At 36.9% G+C, this 24,351-nt stretch overlaps 1 protein-coding gene across 1 annotated transcript; it reads right to left on the reverse strand.

The window, feature by feature from the left end:
- Positions 1-1,113: 1,113 nt before the first annotated feature.
- On the reverse strand, positions 1,114-24,205 carry MCEE (methylmalonyl-CoA epimerase). Its single transcript, XM_027852037.1, has 3 exons — positions 24,087-24,205; positions 16,962-17,302; positions 1,114-1,414 (listed from the first exon to the last, which is right to left on the reverse strand). The coding sequence occupies exons 1-3, from the start codon at positions 24,139-24,141 to the stop codon at positions 1,262-1,264; spliced, it is 549 nt and encodes a 182-aa protein (XP_027707838.1). The 5' UTR covers positions 24,142-24,205; the 3' UTR covers positions 1,114-1,261.
- Between the last annotated feature and the right edge of the window lie 146 nt (positions 24,206-24,351).

Below are 24,351 nucleotides of genomic sequence, written 5' to 3' on the forward strand. Positions count from 1 at the left end.
TCTCTTTTAGTCATGTGGGGAAGGACGAAGGGAGATAAAGGCCCAGGCACTCTTCTCTCTCCCAAGTGACCCCTTAGAGCTTGGCTGGAAGATTCCTACCCTAAACTATTACATTCTAAAAAATAAACAAACATACAAAAAAACAACCCACAATTCCCAACTGGATCACTATTTTAAAGATTACTCTCAGGGTCTGACCAAGTTTCCCCAACCAATTTAAACACGCTTCCTGTGTAACATCATTCCCGTTCATCCAGTGGTTTTCAAAGATATCTAAATTTGGTCAAAGTTTTTCCTCGCTTAGTCTAAAGCCTATGACTGATTAATTCAGTAAGAAGTATTCTTATCTGGTTAAAATATCAGGGCATAGCATCTTAACACTAACTTTAAGTGGGATGAAATAATTTGATTTACTCAGTTGCCCCCCTTACACAATACATTTTTTCAAAAGTATATTTATGTATGTTTTCCCAATTAGAATGTAAACTCTGCAAATGAGGAGTTTCCATTTGTTTTGTATGCCTGCAGAGGTCCAATAATCAGTACTATGTTCAAGATATGTCATTAACAAACTGACTTATTCATGGAGCTGCCCAGCCACAGATCCAGTCATCTGTTTATTTACCTATTCAAACTTCCACCTATGCTTCCATTCTCTTGTTCTAATGTTCCAATACCCAAAACAGTTTGGCCCAAAGTAGTCTGCTCTGAAAATCAGTTGGTCCCAAACAATCTAGAAAGCTTTAGTTTAAATGAAAAACTCGTCAAAAAAAAAAAAAAGAAAAAAAGAAAGATTTGTCCCCAAATTGCTTGCAGAACAGCTTGACTGTTTAACAGGATAGTCCTAAACATTTGACCATCTACATCTCCATCTCCATCTCCATCAAGGTGTCAATGCACGCACTGCTTTGGGGGATAATCTCTCCATACAGAGAGCACACATTCTAGTCTAAGTATACAATCCTCTGATGTAACTGGCACACACTATTCAAGAAGTATTCATACCATTTTAAAGATATGGATAATTTTATTTCCATAAACATAATTTTTACAACTGTATTAAAGGTTTGAATAACCGCTTCCCCACAGATCAGAGAAAAATAAAATAAATAATGTTTTTGTTATTTTATCCATTTAATCTTCTGTCAGTTTGATGTTTGAATTTTTAAATCAAGGCATAACTCAGGATTTGAACAAAGATCACATACAAGTTAATATTTCATAGGGGATTCTCTCATTATAAATTTTTCACAACTTTAGATTAAGCTTCTTCGAGTTCTACAAGGACTCCTCCACAGTCTTTAGGATGAAGAAAAATGACTGGTTTGCCATGTGCACCTATTTTAGCCTTGTCACTCAGAATACGGATCTTCTTTTGTTTTAAATCTGCCACAGCTGCTTCTATTTCATCCACCTTGTGAAAAGAAAAAAAAAATGTGTTTAAGGACATCCAGTCACCAAATCCTGATGCTGAAATGATCCTGGAGAGATCATCTAAACCAGCGGTGTCAAACTCAAATAGAAACAAGAGTCACTAATCCATAATAAGGATCCCTGTGGGCTATGTATTTATTTAGTTTTAAAATGTACTATTACATAAGTTTTATTGTATTTTTATTTTGTTAAATATTTCCAAATACATTTTAATCTGGTTTGGACTACACCCGTTGTAGGCTGCTTGTGACCTGCCAGCCGTATGTTCTAAACTACATCCTTTGTCTTCCGTCAGGACTACACAAATCATCCAAAACACATTAGAATCTTACTTTTAAAAATTTCCAGGGAAGGAGATTGCTGAATTTCTCTTTGTTAGAAATTGTAATTCTCATGGGTAAATTGTATGAATTGAACTACATGTCCACTGAGGTCCTTTATACCTCTCAGATTCTGTGAAATTCTTTCCTACTATCCACAGGTGCCTCATTTATCTTTCAGACTAAAAAAAGCTGGGTACCATCCTGACTGCAAAAGCTTCATATGTGGATAGAAAAAAAGCCTTATTGCTTTCAATGAGTTCCAGTCACCAAGCCTGGATAAATCAACACCCATGGGTACTGAAAGAACTCACACATGTGAATGCTGAGCCACTGTCAGTGATTTCTGAAAAATCTTAGGAGAACAGGAGAGGTGCCACACAACTGAGAAGTGCAAATGTCCCCATGCTCCAAAAATGGAAGAAGGTGGAATCCTCAAACTACAAACCTATGACATTTACTTTAATCCCTAGCAACATTCTTGAACATATTAAAGTGATGAACTGTGACTGCTTGGAAAAGGAAGAATGCTTTGGAAGAGCTGGCATTGCCATTAGTTTCATTTATGGAGAGAATGTCAATATCAGTATGGTTCAGTTCCTACACTAGAATTCCTATTTGCTTTGAACAATGATCCCATACTTAGAATACCAAGACTTACATTAGTTAAACTAATTGTTTTCAAACTGTTTGAAAAGGGTGTGATTCTTAGAACTGTCTTTGCTCTTTTTTTAGTGCTTTGCCACATTCACTATAGAAACTACAGGAGGACTATTTCGTATTTTATTTCATGGGCTGTCATGGCTAGAGAATTCAACACCTAATGACCAATCTACTGGTGATAAGCCTCTTTAGAATATGATCTTATGTTGTATTAATAGAGAAACAAGGTCCAAAATGAGGAAATGATAGTCTGGGGCAGCTAGGTGGCACCATGAACAGAATGTGAGTTCAAATCCAGTCACAGATAGCAGTAAGGGGAAAAGAAATGCAATTTGATAAAAACTACTGGGAAAACTGGACAGCTGTCTAGTTTAGACCAACACCTCATGCCATATACCAAGAGGAGTTCTAAATTAATACATGACTTAGATATAAAAGGTCACATCATAAACAAATAAGAGGTACAAGGATGAAATTATCTTTTGGATCTATAGATAAGTGAAGAGTTTATGACTAAATAAGCAATAGAGAGGCTTATTCAAGTTAAAATGTTCAATTTTGACTACATTAAATTTAAAAGTTTTTTTTTTTTTTTAGCTAGGGAATGGAGTTAAGTGACTTGTCCAGGGTCACATAGCTAGTAAGTGTTATGTGTCTGAGGCCGCATTTGAACTCAGGTCCTCCTTTACCCAGGGCCGGTGCTCTATCCACTGTGCCACCTAGCTGCCCCAATTTAAAAGTTTTTGCATAAGGAAATTAATGTAGTTAAAATCTAGTAAACTAGTAAATAGGAAAAAAATCTTTGCAATAATAATATGATAAAGGTCTCATGTCCAGTCTTTGCAATAATAATCTGTTAAAGGCCTCATATCCAAGATAATATAAGAAACTGATTTAAATTTCTAAGACTAAACCATTCCCCCAATAAATAAATGTTCAAAGATATGAACAGGCAGTTTTAAAAGGAAGAAATCTGACTTATCAACAACCAAGTGAAAAATGCTCTAAGTCACTAATATTTAGAGAGATGAAAATTAAAGCAACTCTGAGGTTCCACCTCATAATCATCAGACTGGCCAAGATGACAAAAAAGGAAAATTACAAATGTTGGAGGGGTTGTGGGGAAAAAAGCATACAAATACACTGCAGGCTGAGTTGTGAACTGGCCTAGCCATTCTGGAAAGCAATTTGGAACTATACCCCAAAAGATACTAAAATATGAATACCCTTTGACCCAGTATACTACTATTACTATACCAATACTAGGCCCAATAACCCAGAAAGATCAAAGAAAGAAAAAAAAAGATCTTTATGTATCAAAATAGATGCAGCAGCTCTTTTCATAGTAGCCAAATATTGGAAACTATGGAGCTACCCTCCTAATTAGAGAATAGTTGAACAAATTATGATATATGGATATAATGGCATATTAGTGTGCCATAAGAAATGACAAAATGGACAGTTTCAGAAGAAAATGGGAAGCCCTCTGTGAAATGATGCAGAATGAAGTGAGCAGAACTAGAAGAACAATTTTTACGACAACCATGTTGTAGGGGAAAAAACACACACACAAAAAATTGAAAGACTTTATTACTCATATCACTGCAATGATAAGTCACAAGTCCAGAACACTGAAGATGAAACATATACTTCCTGCCAGAGAGATGATGAACTTAAAAATGTAGAAACTGGCATACATTTTCAGGCATGACCAATGTGAGAATTTGTTTTGCTATACTCTGCAGGGTTATAAGAGTATTCCTTTCCCTTCCTTCCTTATTTCTTTCCTTCTTTCCTTTTCTTTCTTATTCATTTATTTTTTTTGAAAAAGAGCCATTTCAATTTAGGGATGATGTTGGAATTCAGGTTGCAAAGGATTAAGAAGAGAAAAGAGGAGAGGAAGTAGAGGTTAAAAAAATAGCTTTTTCTAAAAGTTTGACTGAATAAGAGAGATGCTCATTTAACAGAATGATAGAGTCTAGTGAGGGTGTTTTGAAGATGGGGGAGACTTCAACATGTTTGTAGGGAAGGAGGAAGGAACCAGTAGGTAGGAGTTGAAGATTAGAGGAGAGGAAAAAGAGAGAAAAGGAAAGAGAGGATATGAGGGGGCAATCTACTGGAGAAAACAATAGACGATGGGATTAAAGGAATGTGTAGTGGGGTTACCCTTGGTAAGATAATAGCCCACTTTGTCAGAAAGAGTAAAGGAGGAGAGAATGGGTGAGGGGTGTCAAAGAGCTAGGAACTACAGAGGAGAGAAGAAGGAGATCACAGCAAACAGTTGCTATTTCAACAGTAAAGTATGAGGTAAGGTTCTTAGCTATGAGACTGGTGGAGGGAAGAGACAGTGTGGAAGGTTTAAGGAAAGAAGAAAAGTTTTGGTACAGGTAACATTGAAAGTAGGATAGAAAATCAGGGAAGATTAAAAGGACTGACTTACTAATAGTGAGTAGCCAGTTGAGATTAGATAACATAAACCCATATTCAGTGAGTTGTTCAATACAACTCTTAAGGTTAGGCAGTGATTCCCCCATATAATACCTATTTAGAAAAAATCTTAACTATCTAGCACCCTTAGGAAATAAGTATGGGTAGCTGTTTAGAAGATGGTCAAGGTTTTACCCTTTTAAGTGCTAAAATTCTTTTTAATGATTTTAGATGGAAATATTTCAAAAATGTTTTCCTTACACCTTTATAAAAAAATTTCATTATGAATATTAGTTACTATACTGTGCTATATACAATCCTCAATGGGCTCCCAAACTCCATGGTTTTGAATTTTTGTATATTGTTGGGCCTACTTTTAGTTTATTTTTTTAATATTCTCCTTTGATATCATTCATGAATTCTCAGTGTTTATCAGGGTACCTGTCTATTTCCAGTCTGTTGCTTTTAATCTGCTGTGGGTTTTTGAAACCTATGTCAGTTAGGGTCCCTAACTAGGCTGGATTCAATATTGGAAGGTTCGGTGTACTAAGACTCTCTATGGTTTGTATTCTCACCCAGAAGCCTCCTTTGAGAATAACAGAATCTGTCTCATACCTCTTGAATGACCCTCCAGCTCCCTGCAAGCATCAAGCTTCCAAAACAATAAACATAGAATAGGTTTATTATAAGAATATAAAGAAAAGAAAAGGGATTAACATCCAAGCCCTTCTAGCAAGAATTAGAATTCAAGTTCATGACTAAGAAGTGAAAGAGGCAAAAGGCTCACATTCATATATTATAAATACTTTCTTCAAGAAGATATAAGGCACTGGATATGGTTAATCTCAAATATAGAAAAAAATTGAAATAGATTATATCTTAACAGACAGAAAACAGTTGATTACTAATGTGGGAGTAATTTCTGAATCTGCCTTCTTATGTAGTCAAACCATAGCCTAGCTACTTCAAAAGTAAAAAGTTAACACCAAATTATAATAAAAGGATAAAGATAAGAAGATATTGCATGCAATCACAATAGCTTCATTGAAGCTATTGTGAAAAAAATATTGACTCTGAAAAATGAGGCATGGATAGAGATTGATCCTGATTATCATTATTTCTTAGAGAATTTGATGTAAAGCAGTTGCCAAATAAAAAAGCCAACATTAAGTAAATATTATTAAGGGCCTACATGAAGTACTAGGGATCTAAGACAAAAGAGCCCAGAAACCATCTCAGCCAACAAACATCCTTTACAAATTATGAAAGAGCTTCGGGAAATGAGTTTACAGAGCTAAAATAAGTCCTTTAAATGTTTATTAGTTACTTTTTAGAAATAGGGAAAATATATAGAAAGTAAGAAGGTATAAAAAGGAGATCAGAAATGATGTATGCTAAAAGTCAAGGTTAAGAGAATAGGTAAGAAACACTGTAATGAGTAGATTGCAAATGTTCTTTCTTTCTTTTCTTTTCTTTTCTTTTTTTTTTTTTGACATGTGCACATGAAGGGAAATAGCAAAATAAAACCAAGGGCATTTTGTGTCTTTTTAAAGTGAAAACTTCAGTGAAAGGCCCAGATCCCCTTTCTAGTACTAGTTAGGATCAATGTGTCTAAATGGACTTACCCAGCAGTAAATTTCATATTGAGGCTACTTTAAAATGACAAAAGAACAGGTAAGATCTAGAAGTGGCCAGCTATGGTGAATCTGTGGATGTTTTTCTATCTGGGCAAGGAAGGCTAACGTTGCCTTCTAGCCTTCCCTAAATTAACTGAAGCTGGATAGTATAATGTCATTAAACAGCAATAAACAACATTCTAAGGGAACAATCCTTTAGTCAGCTGTGTAGCCATCCAATAGTAATATAATATAAAGCACATAAATGTAGGTTGTTGCTAAAAATTCTTTATGGAATGGAATCAAAAGTCTTATTCAAAGTCCAAGTATATTATATTGACATGTCCACATGGCATGTAACTATCATCGAAGGAAATTAATTTGGTTGGACATATTTTGTGGAAATAAAATCATCCTATTGTGTCGCTTTGTCTTTCCTAGATTTTTTTAAATCAACTAATGAAATATTCTGTATCTTCTCAGACCCTGAAGGTAAGTTGATTGAACTTTAATTGCTGCAATCATTGCTGTTTCTTTTTTAAAAGCTGGGCACTATAATTATTGATTTCTAGGCCTCGAGCACTTTTGTATTATAAGAGCTCTCAAAAATAACCAAAAATGGTATTAAAATAAAATCTGCAAAATCCAAAAGGACATGTCACCAGGCTCTGCTGATATGGATAGTTTTACTTTAAAATTTTTAAACTTTTAAAATTTAGACACATTACTTTTAAACTTTTAAATTTTCAACTATTTCTTTCCCTACTTTAGTTTGATTTCCAGCTCTACTATCATAAGTAATTGTTTGGTCATAGTTTTTTTTTTATTTTTAGTATTTTCCCTAAAAAAAGAGGAAGCCATTTATCATCTATTGGTGTTTTTTTTAACTGATAAAATTAAATAGCATTTTTCGGTTGCTTTTTATATCTCTTACAGCGTGTGTGTGTGTGTGTGTGTGTGTGTGCTTTGTCTGCTTGCTTTGCTTTCTTTGACTTACTATAAGAGAATGTGTTTTCTTTGTATTCCTCTGATTTCTGCCTTTGAGGTCTCTATAGTTTACCGTTTAGCCAAATGGATTTCATGCTGTCCTTTATGTACCTATCATTGTTGTAATTTGTTTTTGTACACACAATAGAGTATGTTTGTGAGGTATTCAACTATCATAAAATCCTTTGCCTCTTAGAAACTGCCTTCACCCCTGCTATTGCCCTAGGTTTCCTGAAATTAGCCGTTCTTAAAATTTTCTTTTTCTCCTTTTTCTCAAAGGGATCCTAAATTCTTTCATCTTGTGTTCAATCTACTAAGGTTTAAATTCACCTTTAAATAAATCTTCAACAAATTCTTTCTTACAAAAAAATCGTTTATTACTTCACTTCCTGTGCATAGGTTACCCCAAGATATTCCAAGGACCCAGTTGGTAAGCTAATGCTCTGGCTGAAGGAATGCTAGCTTCAGTGAACCTTTTCTTTTAAATATATTTACAAGACACGTGTTCAATAACTTCTTACAGAATTTTGCTGGATATTGTCATCAAGTTTCTTGGTTGGCAGTTTCTAGTCAGTCAATAAGTATGTTTTAAGTATCTACTATGTCTCAGGCACTGTGCTAAGCAACCGGGATTTTTTTTATAAAGGCAAAAGACAGTCCCTGTCTTCAAGGAGTTCACAATCTCAGTGGAGATACAACAAGCAAGCAAATATGTACAAACAAGCAATATATAGAATGAACAGGATATCATTAACAGAGGGAAAGCAATAGAATTGAGAAAGGTTGGGAAAGGCTTTCTATAGAAGATGAGGTTTTATGTAGGACTTGAAGGAAGCTATGAAAGCCAAGATACTTTCACCTGAATAAAATTCACCACAGCTGGCCACTTCTAGATCTTACCTGTTCTTCTGTCATTTTAGAGTAGCCTCAATATGAAATTTACTGCTGGGTAGGTCCATTTAGCCAGATTGCTCCTAACTAGTACTAGAAAGGGAATCTGGGCCTTTCATCGAAGTGAAAGTGGAGATGAGGAGGGAACATACCTTTTACTAATCCCTGAGCACTGGAACATTTGTCTGTATCCAGTTTTCTGGCACTTCTATTTTCCATTATCCCTTCAAAGATTTTTTTTTTTTTTTTAGGCATTTGGAGTTAAGTGACTTGCCCAGAGCCACACAGCTAGTAAGTGTTATGTGTCTAAGGCCGCATTTGAAATCAGGTCCTCCTGACTCCAAGGTCGATGCTAACTATCCACTGGGCCACCTAGCTGCCCCAAAAGATTCTTAATAGTTGTTCCATGATCACAACTTCAAGTTTTTTTCAGTACTTTGGGATGTGACTCATCTTGTACACTTAAATTTATTTAAAATTTCCATGTGCATTTCTACTATCTTGGACTTGAATTACTTCTTTATTATGTTCTTTCTATTTTTTCCAATCTGAAGAACATGATCCCTCATGGGAAACAAAGAATGGCACAGAACTTGAAGATCTTTGCTTTCTGCCACTACACTGAATCTATCACTTTCTAATTCTTGCTGTCTAAAAAGTCATCCCTCAAATGGAACACAATTTATAAAATCTTTTTTGTTTTCCTTAGCTATTCTTCACAAACTTCCACTTATTCTGGATATTTGTACAACTACCTTAAGAACTTACTCCACCTAGCATTATTCTTAAAAGTTTATGTAATTCTTTTATGTTAGTCTTGAGTGCCTCTCTGTCACCTTTTATAGAAGTCTTTTGGTTTCTTTGATGACAATAAAAAAACCTTTTTCTTCTTCTCTAAGATAATTTATTATTATGTAGTCAGAATTTTGCTTTTTAATACCACTTCTCTTTTAAGTTGTACTCACTTTTATACTCTATGAACCTATGCCATACCTATCCAAGCTTTTAAAATGTTTTCCTAAATCCTAATGTAATATCCCATCTATCTTCTGCATCCTTTCCCCTCTAGATTACAAGCTACATAATTATATTATCATTTGTTTCCAAGGCTCCTATCACTTGTACATCAAACCAATTCTTCCTTGTTCATCAGAATTAAGTTCTAAATAGTAGTTTCTCTCTTTACCTTTTAAGAGATTAAGTTTTTGGCAAGACTAGTCAAGAATTTAAAAGACACTTGGGTCTTAGCAGAATGAAATTGCCTACAGATATTAAAATAATTGATACTTTTAAACATTTTCTAAATATAGTAATGCCTCAGTAATCTGGACACCATACTTTTGGTACCTCAGATACTCAAAATAGCACTAAACTCAGAAATGGAAGAAAGAGAGGAAGGAAGGAGAGAGCACCTGAGGAAGGCCTTGAATTGAGGGAATGATTATAAAGGAGAAGATAGGAGAATGAATGAAACATAGGATACAACCTGAACAAAGGACCAAAGCTGGGAAATGGAAACATTAGTTTGAGGAAGAATGAAGAGTTTAATTTGACTAGAGAGTAGAGTATTTGAAGGCGAAGAGTGTGAGAGAAGGCTTGAAAGACAGATGGAAGCCAGACTGTGACAGGTCTAAAATGCTAAGGCTAAGGAATTTGGATTTGAGTAGAAAACTGGCAGCTTTTGAAGGTTTTTGGGAAGAAATGATATCATCAAAGCTGTGCTTCAGGAAATTACTCTAGCAGTGATGGGTAGGATGTTTGGGAGCAGAATAAAGGCTTGAAGACCTATTGCGGCTTATGAAAATCGTCAAATGAGACATCAGAGCCCCAAATGAACAAATGTAGTTTGATTGAATTAGGTTTTTTTTTTCCCCTAATGGGTGGCTCTGACATTTCAAAGCAAGGTATAGCAATAAAAGGTTAAATATAGCTAGTAAGAAAAAATCACCAAGCCATGAAGCCAAAAAGAAATTCAAGGCTTTTTTTTTTTTGTAGGAAAATAACTTCTGGATATTTGTTATACAATATTAATGAAACTGTTATATTGCAGCAGATACCTTCAGGGTCAGTCAGTTAAATATTTATTAAGCACCTACTATGTGCCAAGGCTTTGCTAGGCACTGGGGATACAAAGAAAGGTAAAAGACAGGCAATCTCTGCTCTCAAAGAGCTCAAAACCTAATGGAAGAAACAATGTGCAAATAACTATGTATAAACAAGGTATATACTAGATTAATTTGGAAATAATTAAAATAGAGAAAACATTAGAATTAAGTAGAATTAGAAGGGCATCCTGCAGAAGGTGGGATTTTAGCTGGGACTTAAAGCAAGTCAGGGAAGTGAGGAGGCAGAAATGAAGGAAGAGAGCATCCAGGCATGGAAAACAGCCAGTGAAAACGTCAGTCAGAAGATGGCCACTCTAATTGGAGGGACAGCAAGGAAGTCAGTGTTCCTGGATTGCACAGTATGGGGAAGGGTGTGGGGGGCATAAAACAGTATGAGGTGTAAGACTGAGGGAAACAGGTTATAAAGTGCTTTGAACACCAAACAGAAGTCAGAGGTAACTACATAAAACTGAGACAGAAAGAGATTAAGTGATTTGCTCGAGGTCACACAGCTAATAAGTGTCTGAGACCAGAATTGAATTCAGAAGTCTTTCTGACTCCAGGCCCAGTGCTCTATCTATTGTACCACCTAGCAGTCTCTGATAGTAAGTTAACTGGGGAGGTATAAAAGAGTTCTGTAGTATGAATGGTTTTGCGATTTTCTCCAGTTTGGTTTAGCAACACAAGCGAAGGAGAAAAGGCAGTGGATGGTAAAAGTGGTCCAAGGCTGAGAGGCTTGGGAAGGCATGATCAGCATATGATAAGGGGGCAAGGGGCTTAATAGATGAGGTCAGTGTAGAACTGAACTGGTTCACCAAGGGAAAGGGAAAGGAGGAAAGTTTAGCTAGTACAAGAGTGATAGCCTAGGACAGAAATAAGAGATTAAGGTAATGAGGGTTAAGATCATTTCAAAACTGCATGATTATCTGAAAACAGCAAAGCTAGTATATTTCTAGATTCAACTAATATTTATTAAGCATTTGTTATATGATAGGTACTAGGGTTACAAAGTTGAAAAGTACATAGTTTCTGCCCTCCAAGAGTAGAATTCATCCTGAAGAAGCTGGCTTACTGTCCTGTAATAATTTTGCCATGTTCCTACTTGCCAATGATATTTCTCATTACAATCAGTGAACTGGTGAAAAAAGGTTAGGAAAAGTGAGTTCTATGCTCAATTCTGCTTCTGATTCATGTGATCTACTGATTACTTACTTGTTCTTTACCTCAATTTCTCTATCTGCAAAATGAAGATATTTATCTTTTCCTCAACAGAAATGTCTACAAAGTATCTATCAAGTATTAGATTTTAAAAACTGCAGTGAGTCCTATCTCTGATATTGTTAAGGAGGTCTATTATATAATACTGAAGCATTAAATAACCAGGTCTTTCTAGTACTATAGATCTGGAATCTCTAAATTTCTTTAAGAGCACTGCATACATACACTCACACACACACACACAATATATATGTTTGCAAATTATATACATGTGTACTACTATATTAATAGAAATTTAAAATTATGAGATAAAGATGAAATGAACAATTTAAAATTTCATTTCTTTTTTTGTTTGTTTTTTTTTTTAGGCAATTGGGGTTAAGTGACTTGCCCAGGGTCACACAGCTAGTAAGTGTGTTAAGTGTTTGGCCTGAGGCCAGATTTGAACTCAGGTCCTCCTGACTTCAGCGCTAGTGCTCTATCCACTGCGACATTATGAAATGTCCCTATAAAATTTCATTTCTTAAGAGTTAAAGTATCTTTTTGTTCTCCAAGAGAGCAATGTAATTGAATATCCTTCATTATTTTTGAGATCTTTGTTTAATACTTCATGATAGTGACTAAAGGGCCTGGTTCTAAGTTTTAATATTTTCTTTCTTCATCCCAATGAATTGTCTTGCACATGCTATGGAGTGAGGATACCCCACTTTGGAAATCTCTGTTCTTGACCATTAAAACTCTATAGACATCCGCTTTGCTACTCCTTTGCCAGGGTCTCAGACAGACATGCTTTAGCGAATCATGTTTTAGTGACCCTCCAGAGGATATAAATCCATTGAGTTATACTATACATATAAGAAACTTGAAGTTCTGAATTCAGAATGAACTAAATGGAAATAGCTGGAGCTTATTTCTAGATACTTTAGTCATTCAATTAACTTCTTAACATCTCCATAACATACGAATTCCTCTACCTTACTCACAGGGGCATTAAAAGACTTAATTAATGATTGTGATGAGTTTTGAACTCCTGGGATGTGTTGCTAATATAATTTAAAAGTTTCTTCACTCATCTATTGACCTTAATTTTGATCTGCAGTCCTTTTTCTAAGTTAGGTGTAGCACTCTATGGAAGTCGTGTCATCTTTTGTAGCTTTTAGGTTTACATGAGACGTTTCCAATTCATACCTATGTAGAGTGAATATCTAAATTAATAAAATAAGTTTTAATTGCATTTGCACCCAATGACAAGTTACCATAGCAACTAAAAATTGGGGGATTCTGTCTAAGCCCTCAATAGTATTTCAGAGTGCCACTTACTAATTCTAATCCACTAATTGCTTTCAAGATTGTTGCACTAAGAAACATAGAGAATGGTTCCTGAAGTTTTAATACTAGGTGATTAATAAATCTGAAGCATGATTAAAATATTCTACTTATGACAGAAAAAGATAGGGAATATAATGAACTTAAAGGATCACTTTGCCCCTTACATAAAGAATATTTTAATGGAATTGGCTTTACAAAGAGAAAGGTGCCTTTGGACTTTTGCTAAAATTGATACTGCCATCTGAATTGTTTCTCTTCCCTCCTCAGGCCTTCTACAATAACTCTCTAATGACCCTCACAGGTCAGAACCTTACCTTACAATTTACTGAGAAAATGGAGGCCATCTGCCATAAACTCTGTTTTCTCCCCTTCTCTACATCTCACAGCTCTATGACATCCTCCTCCTATCTTCCCTTCCGCGCTGTCATCTCTGATGAAGAAAGGGCTGTTATCTTTGCCAGGATCGACCTCTTGATCCCCATCTTCTCTAGCCAATTTCTCCCATAATGATGTCTCCACTCTCCCTAATCTTCTGCCTCTCCCAATCTCCTAATTCCTTCGTGGTATTTACAAATATACCCATCTTACCTATTCTTAAAGAAACAAAAACAAAAACAAAGACATCTCTAGACCCTTCCCCCTCGGGCTGTTGTCCTCTATCTCTCATCCCCTTCTCAGCCTCTGAGAATAAGAGGTTTATGCCTATTACTTCCACTTCCTGTCATTCTCTTCATAGCTCTTTGAAATGTGGAAACCGAAATTGATCTCTCCAAAGTTACCAATGATCTCTTAACAACCAAATTCTGTGGCCCTTTCTCAGTTCTCATTGACCTCTTCGTGTAACTGTTGACCATCCTTTCTTCTCAGTTGCTTTCTTCTCTCTGGGTTTTCATGACTGTACTCTCTTAGTTCTCATCCTATCTGGCTCTTCCTCAGTTGCCTTTGCTGGTTTATCATTCATCTCAAGCACCCCTGCAGTGGCTATCCTAATTCCTTTCCTTTTCTCTCTACATTATCTCTCTTGGTGACCCCATTAGTTCACATGGGTTTATGATCCTTATGATTAAGACTCTCATATCAATTTTAGTCTATCTCCTGAACTCCATATCATGAAATACTTATTGGAAAGTTTGACATGAATATCCCACAGACACATTAAACTCAACATGTCCAAAACAAAACTCACTGTCTTCCCCCAAAACCCACTCCTTTTCCAAACCTTCCTATTTCTGGAGAGGGTAACATCATCCTTGCAGTCACCCAAATATGCAACTTTGGCATCAGTCTCAACTCCTTGTTCTCCCTCACTCCATTTATCCAATTAGCTGCTCAATGGTGCAATGGATAGAGCACTGGGCATGGAGTCAGGAAGACCTGAGTTCAAATTTAGCCTTAGTCACTTAATGGCTGAATGATGCTGAGCAAGTCACTAAACATCTATTTGTGGCAGGTTTGTCATCTGTAAAAAAGAGAAAAATGATGGCACATACCTCACGGGGGTATTACGTGGATAAAGTGATATGATATTTGCAAAGTTCTTTGCAACCCTTAAAGTGTTATTTAAATATTAGCTACTATTAAATCTTGTCTTTTCTGTCTCCACAATATCTCTTGAATCTGTTCCAACCTCTTTATTCACATGGCTGCCACACTAGTATAGGTCTTTATGACCTCTCACCTGGCTTATTGTAATAGCTTCCCAATTGTGCTCCCTGCCTCAAATCTTTCCTTACTCCAAACTACTCTCCACAAAGCTGCCAAAGATATTTTTCTAAAGTACAGATCTGACCATGCTACTCTCCTACTTCATAAATTTGGAAGGTTTTCTATTACCTCTAGGAGCAAATATAAACTCCTCTGTTTGGCATTTAAAGTTCTTCACAACTTGGCCTGACCTACTCTTCCAGATTTACCACATATTACTCTCCTTCACACCTACTGTGGTCCAGTTAAACTGATCTTCTTACTGTACCTCACACACAGCACTCCATCTCTCATCTTTGTTCTTTTTACATTGTCTCACATTTCTGGACTTGTTCCCTCCTCACTTTGTCTTTTTAGGATTCCTAGTTATATTCCTTCAAGGCTCAGCTCAACTTCTACCTTCTACATGAAATCTGTCCTAATTCCCTTACATGCTAATTCCACCCTTCCCAAATGATGCTGTATCTATTTTGTGCCTCTCTCCTGTGTATGTGTTGTCTCCCACAGCTAAACTACAAGCTCCTCTAAAGAAGAAATTATTTCATTTTTGTTTTTGTATACCTAGTACCTTGCACAGTTTCTGATACAGAGTAGCACTTAGTAAATGTTTGTTGATTGATGCACTCAATTGTCTATATAAAACTCTTCAAAATACTTAATTACATAAGCTAGGTTGCATTCTGACTCACTTTAAAACTAGTTTTCTTGTAACTTATATGGTGAAATACTGTTCTAAATAATGTGTATTTGAAATTGTTCCAGTCACATCTCTCCTTTCTTACCTAGAGGTTAGTTATTCACTAAGTTTAGGTATCTGAAAGGCAGCTCAAATCCAGAAAGCAAACAAAAAAGTTCCCTTGAGACCCAAAATATATTTTACAAAGTCCATATACTACATGAATACTTTACTCTTTCCCCTGAAGCAAATTAGTCTTATTTTAAATGTACTTCACACACACTTGGCATTTTGTCTTCCCAGGTCATTGCAAGTAAATTTGATTCTCTGGTTACCTAGCTTATAGGGTTCAAGGCGAATCAATGAATGACTGACAATGAATGAAAAAAACATTAAGGGCTCATTCTGTGTTTAGTACTGTGCTAAGCAGTGGAGATACAAATGGGAAACCAAGACAAGTCCGTTCTTAAGGAACTCACATTCTAATTGAGGGCATCAACATAAATTGCTACTTTGTTGTTCATTTTAGTCATGTTAGATTTTTTGTGACCCCATTTAGGGTTTTCTTAGCAAAGATACTAGAGTGTTTTGCCATTTCCTTTTCCAGATCATTTTACAGATGAGGAAACTGAGGCAAACAAGGTTAAATGACTTGCTCCTGGGTCACACAACTATCAAGTTTCTGAGGCCAAATTTGAATTCAGGAAGATGAGTCTTCCTGACTCCAGGCCTAGCACTCTGTGCACTATGGCGCCACCTAGCGGCACTATTGCTGCAGGGTGGATGTAAGTACCTGGTGGTCTACTGGCAGGTCAGATGGTAATGCGAAGAGGTCTGGAGGTCAGAGTAGATGGTAAGACCAAGTGTAGTGGAGATGCTAGAGACAAATAAGATTAAAGTTTCTAGAAGCGATAGCTGACAGTAAATGAGTCACTCTAAGAGGTCTGGCTTTGCTTTCTGTGTTAGTCTTAACAGAGCTCTATTTAGTGACCAATCCTCATCTTTGTAGGCTTCCGTGGTTTTGAATATAATGCTATGATCCATTCTAAGAAAGACCTGAATTACAGGAGACATCTATGAATAAACCCAAGATTCTTTTGGATTATAATTGACCTATATTCAGATTCAATATTTTATTTTATTTTATTCTTAAGGTTCTGAAAAATGAAGTCTAACTAAAATGTGACTTTCTGTACCTCAAAAGTCAAGTCTTATCTGAATACAAATAAGACATTATGGAGCAAGTACATTCTTCTTGAAAGACTCAAGTTTTTTCTGGGCATTGTTATTAGATACAAATCAAATGTTAAAAATCACACAAACCCTTAAGAGAAAAAATGACTCCCAAGACATAGACTTCTGTAGATTTAAAGAACAGTTAGTTGTATTTCATTAGAAAATGGTGAAAGTATTTTAGTATTTTCTTAATGTCTTGAGGGCAGACTGCGTATATAATGTTTTGGGAATATTACCAATATAATCCATGGAGATCTCTAATAAAAGTTGTTTTAATGACATCAATAGCCTTAGAAAGTCAAAGATAATTGTGGGGAAAAAAATATTTAAAATATTAGGTAAGTAATCACAATACCTCGATGCAGATATGATGCATTCCTCCAGCCTTGTTTTTCTGCAGAAAGCCTTCAATCGGACTTTGGTCTCCCAAGGGATGTAGTAATTCAAGCTTAGTATTTCCAAGTTCCACAAAAACAACAGAGACACCATGTTCAGGAACAGGGACCACCTCACTTACCTGGGCCCCTAGCATATTCTTATAGAAAGATTTGGCCATCTGCAAGTCAGGTACTGCAATCGCTACATGATTTAATCGACCTAGATTCCACAAGGTTTCTGGAACATTCTGAGACAGAGAGTGTGATCCTGAAAAAGTTCTTACTGTTGGAGTGAGAGTTTGCAGCCTGATGAAAGCCCCTGTAAAATTGAACAACAATGGTATAATTCTTTTGAAAATCAATGTACAACTTTTATAATTTTAATAAAAATCTAAATATGCATATTCTACTGTACTATTATTATTTTAAGGGGTACTATAGACTATTTAGAAATATAAAAAAAATAAAAGGAAATGCTTCTATCTTCTCCTGTGTATACCTAACACTTTTAGGAAATTATGAAACAAATTCAGAGAAGGTAAATGAAGAATTCCTAGCATGAATGCTTAGCTCTGTTCATTATAAATAACTACTGTCATAACAGAAAACTTCATTTTAAGCTTCACTTAAGACCAGTAAAAAGAAGACATAGTTCATAATCATTTTAAAACTGATTGATAGAATTGAAAAGATAATCACATATTTAAGTAAGTAGTATTTTGGTCATCCACTGATCCTACTCTAATGCCTCATTACAGTGTGGAGTTAACCTTGGGTTGAAATAGATCTGTGATTTCAATGGTATAGTGAACTCCCAGAAAGGAAACTTCTACTAATGAAGACCAGTATTTGCTCTACAAGTTATAGTTTTAGAGTCACCTGGAGTCGTGAGAGGTTAAGGGATTTGCCCAGGGTCACAAAGCCTGTATGTATTGAGGAAACTGGGGCAGCTAGGTGATGCGCGGATATAGCACTGGGCTTGGAATCAGGAAGATTTATCTTTGAGTTCAAATGCAGCCTCAGACACTTATTAGCTGTGTGACCCTGGATAAGTCACTTAACCCTGCTTGCCTCAGTTCTTCATCTGTAAAACAAGTTGGAGAAGGAAATGGTAAACCATTCCTTTGCCAAGAAAACTCCAAATGGGGTCATGAAGAATCAGATATGACTGAAATGATCTAACAACAACATAATTTAGGGAATTAAAACATCAAGTAGTAGTGGGAATTGAGTGAACCACTCTGATTCCATCTTGTGACTCAATTCTGGAGCTAGCTCAGTTCCTTTTCTATTTAATTATGGGTCTAGTCCAATTTTTGTCTTGTGAGAAAACTTTATTCAAAATTGTGAGAAAACCTTATTGCATTGTTTTAAACCTAGCTCTGTGTGACTAGGAAGCTAGACCACCTGTTGCTTAGAGACCCTTAACTAATGACCTAGGTTATGCTGACTAGCAACCCAGTCAGATCCAAAGAGTTTTCTCAAAATTCTGCATCTCAAACAATCCATATGTCTTATCTGAAAATCGGTTCCATCCTCGTCAATCAGTTATTGTTTCTATGTTCCTTTGATTGAATACAGACACATGGGGGGAGTGGGACACCTCTTTTTCTGATTTTAGGGAATCTCACCTGTTCACTCTCCCCCCTCCCACTTTGGAAAGTCCCTAATCTTTCCTCCAATTAGAAATCAAAGTACATAATTTTGTATCCTGGTTAATAATTTTCTTTTAATTAATTGGTCTTAGTTGATTAATTGTTTTTAATGAATAAAAATCTGTCTCCCCTTGTATTCAAGGTCCATTGCCAAGCTGAGGAACCCTGGTTCCAATGTGTTATGCAATTGGCATGCATTGCTTAATAAATCAATATGCTCAGAAGTTTGAACATTTGTTTGCTTAGTCATTTCATATTTCACCTGCCATAGTATCCAAGAAGGGACTTGAACTCAGGTACTTCTGACTGAGGCTAGTCCTCCATCCATTATGCCACACTGCCATGCCAGCATAGTTTGCTGAAGGCAAGTATAGCAAACTCCAAACTCTGCCTGATTCAATATGGCTCAGTGACAGTATATCTGTTGTCCTAGGAGGAGTCCAGTGAAATTCAGAAACACTAATTACCAGGTTAGCTGCAGTGTGATTAATCTGACAGCCAGGCTAACTCTTGTAACACTATCTCCTAAATTGTGGATGTGCTTCAATCTTTGTAGGTGCTGGGAATAGTCACACCAACAAAATCACCAATCCCTAAAGTATACCACATTTCACCAAGAGGTAATAAGGTATAGAACAAGAAGAATGAAGGTTCTCAAATCCTACGGTTAAGCTCATTAAAATGAATAACCTTCAGCAATACAAAGTTCCATCCATATGACATTAAATTGGAAAAATAGTGAATTGAGAAGAAAAATAAAATTTAAACTGAAGATCATAGGAAACACTAAAACTACTTATCAGAATTCCCTCTAAAGTAGCAGTTATTATTTTTATTCCGCTCCCACCCCTCCTATTATAGGATAAAGGAGAGAAATGTGCAACTAGTTGTGGGACAATTGAACACCTATCTTTGAGATAATTATACGTGCTTAATGATCAAAACAGGCTTTTAGGGCAGGTTTAGAACAGGAAGAGACCTTATCTATCAGCTAGCCATGGATGAAATGCCTCAAGTGAAAAAAAAATTGATGTACAGAAAGATTGTGCTATTTCAAAGATCACATGAGTTGTAAGTAGCAGAGCTGGTATTCAAAATCCAGTTCACTCACTTCAAATTCAATACCCTTTACACATTTCAGAAACACTTCCTCATCTATTTGTTACTGAGATTTGTTGTTCTTTAAGTATCAAGCTTTAAAAAAACCTTTTTTAATGCTCATCATCACATAAACAAAACAATCTAAAATCAGAATTATGGTAGCATAAGGTTCAAGTATAATGTCGATTATAAAAAAAATTGATGTTAGAGCATAACATTTAGCAGAAGAAAAGACTAAGCAACACTGATCTGTTGCTGACTCTTAAAGAAAAACACTTTGATAGTATACAATGTTACTTATTTACTGAAGAAAGCAAAAGATTACATTCCGACAAAATTTGGGGTCACAAAACGGAATTTAAGGGCCCCAGAGTTAAAGTCTTTTCTGTTATTAACACTGTACAATGGAACTCTGAGGCTAAAAAGCGCTAAAACAGAATGGAATCTTTCTCACATTCCATACTATGTTCTTTAATTACTGAATTACCCCAAAGGGGATTATAATGGTCTTCACGCAGAGAACCCATAACATAGCCGGTTCCCAAGGACAATGGTCTGATGAAGCCCTGGTGTATTGGAGTTTTAAAGTCAGTCTTACAAATATGTAGACATATCCAATCAGGCTGATATTTTCTACCACATTATTCTGTGAAAGACTGAATGAGCTCTAACTTTATCTGCTAGCATTTATATCAAAGGAATAGTAAAATGGTAAGCTAGCATGCAGTGAGAGAATTGGATAATGTGCAGTATTATCTGTAGTGGCTACAAAATTGGCTCATGTGGACAATGGGCTGGTAAAAGTTCTTTTTTTTAACTTAGCAGTCTCCAAAATTGTTCATAATACTGTTTAAGGTAGTTCCATGCATCTCCCCAGTTGCCTCGCCTTGTCATTTATTGTTAGTCTCAAGTGGTACTAAAAATCTAGCTCATGCAAGACTGGATTTCACATCATTATAACACATGCATTATTGAATTAATTCTAAATGATTCCTTCCTTTTCCAAATTCTTGTGCATTGATATTTGACTTTTGCCATACACTTAATCACATCCTAATTTCTATGACAGTTTTGTGTACGACAGACAGCAAGGTGAAGTGGACCTAGTGATTAAGTCATTCATACCACAGTATAAAAGTCCTATGCTTGGAACCATAAATTAGACCAACAACTAGCTGTGATTAGTAGAAGTCAAGGCTTGGATTATTTTTTATTAGAATAGGGGAATGAACAAGAAAAAAAACAGGACAATTCTGGAGCAGGGGGGCAAACCTAAAAGGGATGAGGGATACTACACAGATGGTGGCAATAGGACACTGACCATTTGGAAAAAAGAAGATGCAGGAGATGGGAAAAGGGTTCAAAGAAGGAAGTCAAGATATACTTTGCAGTTTTACTTAATGCTGTGGCAGTAGGTCCTACACTATTGAAAATCAACTCATATGGTGCCTGTGGATGCCAATGCCTGAGTTAAGATTTAAGACTAATTTAGAAGACTGCCAACCTCAGCCTCACCTAGGTTGGCTCAGGTCTCCACTTCAGTTCTGTATTTTCCTGTCAAAACAACAGTTAATCCTCTGTTTGGAGGAATAAAAAAGAAAAAGAAAAGGGAAAAGAAGAAGAAATGCACAATCATTTATTCCACAAATATTTATTAAATGTCATGTCCAAAGCATTGTCCTTCATGCCAGTGAGGTATACAAAGACCATCTAAATACAGTTCCTACAAAGAGCTTATATGTACCCAAATACAGTTCAATAAAGAGGTCCAAAGTGATATGGGAATTCAGAGGAAGAGCCGCTTAACTGCAAAGACATTTTCACAGAGTATGGTATCTGAGCTAGATATTAAAAGATGAGTAGGAATAACATGTATGGAGCTGGCAGTGGAGGGCATTTCAGGAAGCAAATGTGAGCAAAAGCATGGAGAAATAGGGAAAAGCTCAGACAGTGTTAAGTACAGCTTGGCTAAAGTTTGATTGGGGCAAGTGAAGAGAATGGAAAAGCCTGTTTACACTTCCTGCCTCCACTTTCATTCCTTTTATGCTTTTCAATTCCTCTGCAAAATGGCTTCTGACATTATTATCTACCTTAAACTGCTCTCCTCGAAAGCTACCAATGATCCTTTACCAGCTAAACTGAATGACCCTTTCTCAATCTTCAGTCTTCTTGTTCTTTCTATAGCATTTGATACTCTCTCCTATCTGGATTTTGTGATACTCTTCTCTCTTGGTTCTCCTCCTGTCTGATCACTCCTCACTTTCTCTTGCTGGATCATCATCCTTGTCACATCCCCTAATTGTGGGTGTACCCCAAGGATAGGTCATGGGGCCTTCTAATTTCTCTCTGTAGTCTCTCACTTGGAGATATCTTCAGCTCCCATGGGTTCAAGTATCATCTCTGTGCAGGTGACTCTCAAATCAATCTTGAGCTTCAGTCCCATATCACTAACTGCCTACCGCCCATTTTGAATTGGATATCTCATGGGCATCTCAAAATAAATTATGTTCATTATCTTTCCCCCAAATGCCTCCCCCTTTCCCAAATTTCTCTATTACTGTTGAGGGTATAATCATCCTTCCAATGACTCAGGTTTGTAACTAGGGTATCATCTTTGACTCCTAACTCTTCCTTGCCCAACATATCCAATCATTTGCTAAATTTTGGAATCCTATCCTTACATCTCTTGAATATGACCCCTTCTCTCTACTTAGGACCTAGTTCAGATATTCGTTCCTCTTCCCTGAATTCTTACAATACCCTAATTGGTCTCTCCCCACCCCAATCCATCTTATATACAGTACCAAAGTGCAGATTTGACTATCTTAGTTCTCTACTCAACAGATTCAGTGTCTTCCTATTACCTCTAGGATCCAATATAAACCTAATATATAAATCTAGCTGCTAATGCCTTCCCATTCAAGGTTGCCTTATATCTGCTTTATTTGTGTTTAACATATACCTACATGTTGCTTTCTTTCCAGTGTAAGCTACTTGAGGCCTATGATTGGTTTGTTTTTGTTAGTATCCCAGCTACTACCACAATTCTAGATTATTTAACAAATTACACACACACACACAAGCACACCTTGAATGGCAGGTTAAGCATGGCCTTTACTCATTAGGTAATTTGGTGCCTTTTAAGGAGAACTGCTTTAGGAAGATTAATTGGGCAGCAACTGGTTAGAACCACTTGGAAGGGGAAGAAATGGAGGCAGAATTTAAGTTAGGAAGCAGTTATTAGACTGTGAGCTCCTTAAGAGCAGGGACTGTTCTTTGCCTTTTTCCCCAAGAGCTTAGCACAGAGGGGCAGCTAGGTGGTGAAGTGAATGAAGTGCTAGGCCTGAGGTCATAAGGACTCATCTCCCTGAGTTCAAATCTGGCCTCAGACACCTATTAGCTGTGTGACCCTGGGCAAGTCATTTAACCATTTGCCTCAGTTTCCTCATCTGTAAAATGGGGATGATAAAAGCTCCTTAACTCTTAGAGTTGTGAGGATCAAATGAGATAATAATTGTAAAGCACTTAGCATAGTGCCTGGTACATAGTAAGCGCTACATGAATGTTAAGTTACTCTCATTAGCTTCTGTAAATGCAACGTGTTCACCATCATTATGGGATATAATCATAAACCATCATAGATGTTTTATAAGCTTTGGATCTGATTCTTTTACTACTTTATGGGGTATAATTTAGATTGAAAGAACACACTTTGAATGCCTTCTTAAATGACCTTTACCCAACTTACTTAATCTCCACTGACCTCTGGGGATGGTAGGTTGCCACAAACAGCATTTACCCTGTTGGCCTCCTCAGCAGGAAGGACTACCTTGTTCTATTCAGGGGTTTTGAATATGAAGGACGGTTTCGTCCCCAAATGGTTTCACCTCTCCCTAACCACCCCCCACCCCTTAAAAAAAATCCCAGTTCAATCCACAATTGCGGAACACTGATAAAGGATGTCAAAATGTTTAGGTTTTCTCCAGTGGGTTGGAAGAGGGACCCAGCTACCCTTGATTGGGTTAGGGGGCACTTTGCTCGCAGGTTCTGCCTAATACAGCGGAGTCGGAGGTCCTGGGTTCAAATCTTGACTCAGCACTTACTACCTGTGTGACCTTGGTCTTTTTGAGCCTCAGTTTTCTCATCTGTAAAATGGGGAAGACTAGATGATCTCTAAAGTCTCTTCCAACTCTAAACCTTTTCCTTCACCTTCGTCCAGTTTGCTTAAGACCTCTAAGTCCACTCTGCTCCCTGACAAGAAGCGGAGGCAGGTCTCCTCAGCTTCGGACCCGACCGCCCACCCCGCGCCCGCCTTGAGGAATCTCACACCAGCCCACAGGTATTCACCTACTGCCCGGGCCGCCACTGACAGACTCCGGACCACCTTCTGCACATGCTCCATCTTCCGAGGGGGTGGGTTTGATGGGAGAGTGAAGGAGGCGGTGGCTCGCGCGCGGCCACGTGATTGCGACGGAGGGGCGTGCCTTAGGAGAAGGAGGGGCCGGAGAGAGGTGAGGGGCGTGCCTTAGGAGCGCGTGCGACTCCTGCGATTGGTCGAGCGTCTACGAGGAGGCAGGCTCGGCTGTCTATGATAGGTCGAGCTACTCCGACG

The sequence above is a fragment of the Vombatus ursinus genome, unplaced genomic scaffold (assembly GCF_900497805.2).
Source record: "Vombatus ursinus unplaced genomic scaffold, bare-nosed wombat genome assembly UNPS02009205.1, whole genome shotgun sequence".
Classification (NCBI taxonomy): domain Eukaryota; kingdom Metazoa; phylum Chordata; class Mammalia; order Diprotodontia; family Vombatidae; genus Vombatus; species Vombatus ursinus.

Excerpts from the sequence above, each read along its gene's own strand:
- MCEE (XM_027852037.1), bottom strand. The coding sequence starts at position 24,141 with ATGGAGCATGTGCAGAAGGTGGTCCGGAGTCTGTCAGTGGCGGCCCGG. Across the intron at positions 17,303-24,086 it reads AGTGGCGGCCCGGGCAGTAG|GGGCTTTCATCAGGCTGCAA; the intron begins GTGAATACCTGT and ends TCAATTTTACAG. Across the intron at positions 1,415-16,961 it reads TGCATCATATCTGCATCGAG|GTGGATGAAATAGAAGCAGC; the intron begins GTATTGTGATTA and ends TCTTTTCACAAG.